Source organism: Octodon degus, unplaced genomic scaffold (genome assembly GCF_000260255.1).
Source record: "Octodon degus isolate 3935 unplaced genomic scaffold, OctDeg1.0 scaffold00028, whole genome shotgun sequence".
Lineage (NCBI taxonomy): Eukaryota > Metazoa > Chordata > Mammalia > Rodentia > Octodontidae > Octodon > Octodon degus.
The window spans coordinates 9688324-9692274 of NW_004524604.1; the positions used below are offsets into that span (position 1 = coordinate 9688324).

At 30.4% G+C, this 3951-nt stretch overlaps 1 protein-coding gene across 1 annotated transcript in view; it reads left to right on the top strand.

The window, feature by feature from the left end:
- Itfg1 (integrin alpha FG-GAP repeat containing 1) overlaps positions 1 to 3951 on the top strand; it is a 292179-nt gene that overhangs the window by 32723 nt on the left and 255505 nt on the right. Inside the window, exon 6 of the mRNA XM_004629193.3 lies at positions 2694 to 2788. Within this exon, the coding sequence (XP_004629250.1) occupies positions 2694 to 2788 (95 nt within the window). The remainder of the gene's footprint in view (positions 1 to 2693; positions 2789 to 3951) is intronic.

Below are 3951 nucleotides of genomic sequence, written 5' to 3' on the forward strand. Positions count from 1 at the left end.
GCTACTTCACTGATTTTCACTTATCATGGGGGTTGTCTGGAACATAACCACCACAATGAGGGCCACTGTATAATAAAAACATTTTATTAAAAATATATACACATATAGTACTGCCAAAGGTTCAATAAAAAGATTCCCCAATTTCCTTTTTAGTAGATCTGGCTAAACAAGTTTTCTCTAAATAAACAGTAATTGGTATAGCTATTAAATAAATCTTCAGTAAGGCCTTTTATATATTTAAAAATCGATTAAGAGGTTGTCTTTAATGAATAGGCTATATACCTTCTTATTTCCAGTTACTGTCAACACCCTGAAAGGAGACTTAACTGATAGCACATTACAAATTATTTTTGATAATTGATAACTATATTTTTTTTACTTGACTATAAAGAAATGCAAAGAATGGAGTCATTGCTATAGTAAATATCCATTCATTTTAATCACCTTACATATGAGATGTGTTGCCATTTGTCTTTAAAAATAAGAATAGATTTTATGCTGACTAGTGTTTCATTCATTAAGACTTTTTAAAGAATAAATATTATGTTTGAAAGCTTCATCCCTTTTAAATGTATTTCTATTAAAATTTTTCCTTTGGATTAATAAGTTACCAAACTATAGCATATATATTTTATTTAGTTGTGTACCAATAGTCTAAATAAATCAACTACAAAGAACTTTTTAAATACTGAGATCTATGAAAAGAACCAAAGTAAATAACAATTTAATTTTCACCTCACTTCATAGATATAACTTATTTTCAGAAATATGCCAGAGAAATCAATGAAAAGACTGTATATAGAAGACAGTCTATTTCATGATAAAATTCTCTTTAGAAAAAAAAGAACTTAGAAGTACAAATTCAAAGATAAAAGAAAAAGATACATTGTTTCTATATATTAAAGAAGACGTTAGTGTATTTGGCTTTTCGTAACTTTTGCGAATGATTGAATATTTCATTTATATCATTGATATATTTTTAAAGTAATCATTTTACTTTGAAAATTTAATAAGTCTAATAGGTCCAAAGATTAAATGTGTTAGGTTTCTGTTTTTCCAAAAAAAATTTAGAGCAAATCTGAGCTAGCATGTTTGAAAACCAGTGGGCTGTAAGACTCTTCTTCACACCAGGCCCATGTCTTAATATCTGCTTTTACCTGAATAATGACAGTTCAGTATGAGCCAATCATTAAAAATTGGTAACAGTTGTTTCAGAGAGTAGTTACCAAAGGCAACAGTTGACATTAATTACTTTTAAATTTATCCCTTGATAAAATGTATCCTATTTCTTTGAGATTAAGGGTGATTAATACCCACAAATTAGAATACCTCGCCATAATTGTGTTTTCTGTGGGTGAAATGCTAATTGAAGTCTTCTGGTGTGTTCAGAAATGTCACTGAATAGATTTAATATGGCTTAGAACTGCCTGCTTTTTTACCTCTGCTCTTCTATTGTGATCAGAATAGCTGTGTATAAAATACCCTCTTGAGAGTCAGCTACTACCTTTTAACTTACATAAATATGAAATGGAAGAGCATAGGCAGAAATATAAAACTTCAAATATCATGAAGAACTTGAATATTGATTTTAAATGTTCAAGAAAGTAAAATAACAATATCCTTAAGATACAACTTCAAATATTGAAAGAGACTAGGAAGAAAAACAAAATAAGTGAAGCAGTGTGGGTAGATTGGATTTTCTTGCTTATAAGCATTCTGTATTCTGTGATAAGTGAGAGTTGATTCTATTTATCAAAAATTAGTGACTTCAACTAAAATAGAGAATAAGATATAACAGTTACTTGCTTAGCATTTTGAGAAAGTTAGGATCTTCTTAAGCATTATAGATATAAATACCTTTGGGCTAGAGTTTCTGGAGTTGCACAGAAGCAAAGAGAAAATTCTTGTAACTAATGCCAACCAAAGTGTTATTCAAACAGAAAAGTTTAATAGGAAAATAGTCAAAAAGAGAAGTTTGATAGGTAGGAAACATCTTTAGGTCTGAGGCGTTCTCACCTGACAGGGAACCGGAGGAGGATAATATGTTTGTTCCTCCTTCCTTTCTGTAGTCTACCAGTTTTACACTGTGTTCTGATTTGGGTAATTGTACTGTGGTCATATTAAGTGTTCAATGTTAATACTAGGTGAACCTGAATGAGGAATACATAGAAACTTGGAACTATTGGTTTCTTTTTAATAATTTGAAGTTTAGATAGCAAAATTACCCATTATATTTCTTATATCATCTCTGCTGTGCAAGTTAAGAAATTGTGCAATACGTACTTAAAGCATTAATAATGTGAAACCATTGGCTCTAATTAGTTATAATACTTCTCCAGCCCTGTAAAAGAGGACTCTACCTCATTAAGCTTTTGCTGCCACTTGCTCCCTACTGCCAGCCCCTGGCAACCACTAATCTATCTTCTTTGTCTTATATTTTCTATGCACTTACTTGTTATGAATATTTTATACAAATGGAATTATAAAGCTTGTAACATTTTGTATGTGCCTTTTCATCCTGTTAATTTTTAAGGTTTATTTCTACTGTACCATGTATCGATATTTTCTGCCTTTTTATGACTGAAAAATACCTCATTATATTGATATATGTATAGGCTTCCCTCCATGTCTTTGTACTTTGAAATAATATGATTTCTTATTATCTTAAGAAAAAAATTTTTTTTTCATTTTAGAAATTTGTCATGGCATCCTGCATTGGCTACTAAAAGTAAAATGCAAATTCCACATTCTCATGCATTTATTGATCTGACTGAAGATTTTACAGCAGGTAAGTTGCACAAAAATGTGAAATACTTGTTATTAACTGCTTATGAATTGTGGAATTTTATTAATTCTTTAGTTAGTATTCACTTAATGATGAACATGTTAAGCCCAAATTGCTAAAAAGTTGTGAGTTGTATCAGTAGTATGGAAAATTAGTATGTAGTCTTTCTTTTGCTTTTAACAATAAACTTTTGTTATTTTTATCGTCTGCACTTCAGAATTTGAACTTTCTACTTTTTTTTTGTTGTTGTTCTTTAATTTTGAAAGAAATTTTCCAGTTTTTCCCCATGAGAATGAGTTATCACTATGAACATACTTTTCACTTCTGTATCACATTTTCTGGTACCTTTCATAATGCTTGTTTCTTAAATTACATTGAATACTTTTTATGCATCTCTTAAGGTGGCATTCTAATTTATTCACTTAAATCTGTCAGTATGATGAATGACATTAAAAAATTTACTAATATTTAACCGTACTTTCCATTACAAACCATATTTCTATGATAAATCCAACTCATTTGTAATCTTTTTATATACTCACAGTTTTGATTTGCTATTTTATTTTTTTTTTCTTTTTCAAATCGGTAGAACAGTTTCAATAATTAACACACTACATACATTCTTCTAAGTGGTTAATTGCTGTACAACATGCGGACTTGATATCCTATTTACAAACACCATTAGAAAAAATCATTCTATTCATTAACAGAATGTAACTATATATCTATCCTAACCACTGAATACAAAGATACAAAATGGACATTCATCTGTGTACCCTTTTTTTTGTTAAGTTCCATTATTGAATATTATAGGTGTGTAAACTCAGCAAAATATTCTATAAGAGTCCAGTATCTCATAATAGTATTGGGTCTTCTGCTTAACTGGCAATGTCAGAAATTGTTGACCTGAGTCCCCCAGAGCTCAACATAACAGCATGGCTTTATTTCTTATATTTCGTTTTATACTTTTCTTCTGGATGGTTAAGACCAAGGTAAGACAGGACCTATGCAACAAGAGATGTAGCTTTTGAATCTGATAAAGTCACTGAAATCCCCTCAGGATTTATCCTGAGATCCTGTACCTCAGATTGTAGAACCTTTGTCAGTGTCAGGCATGTGGATGAGTCACGGCCAATGCTTGGCCAATGTGCTCTCTGTGAAAGCCT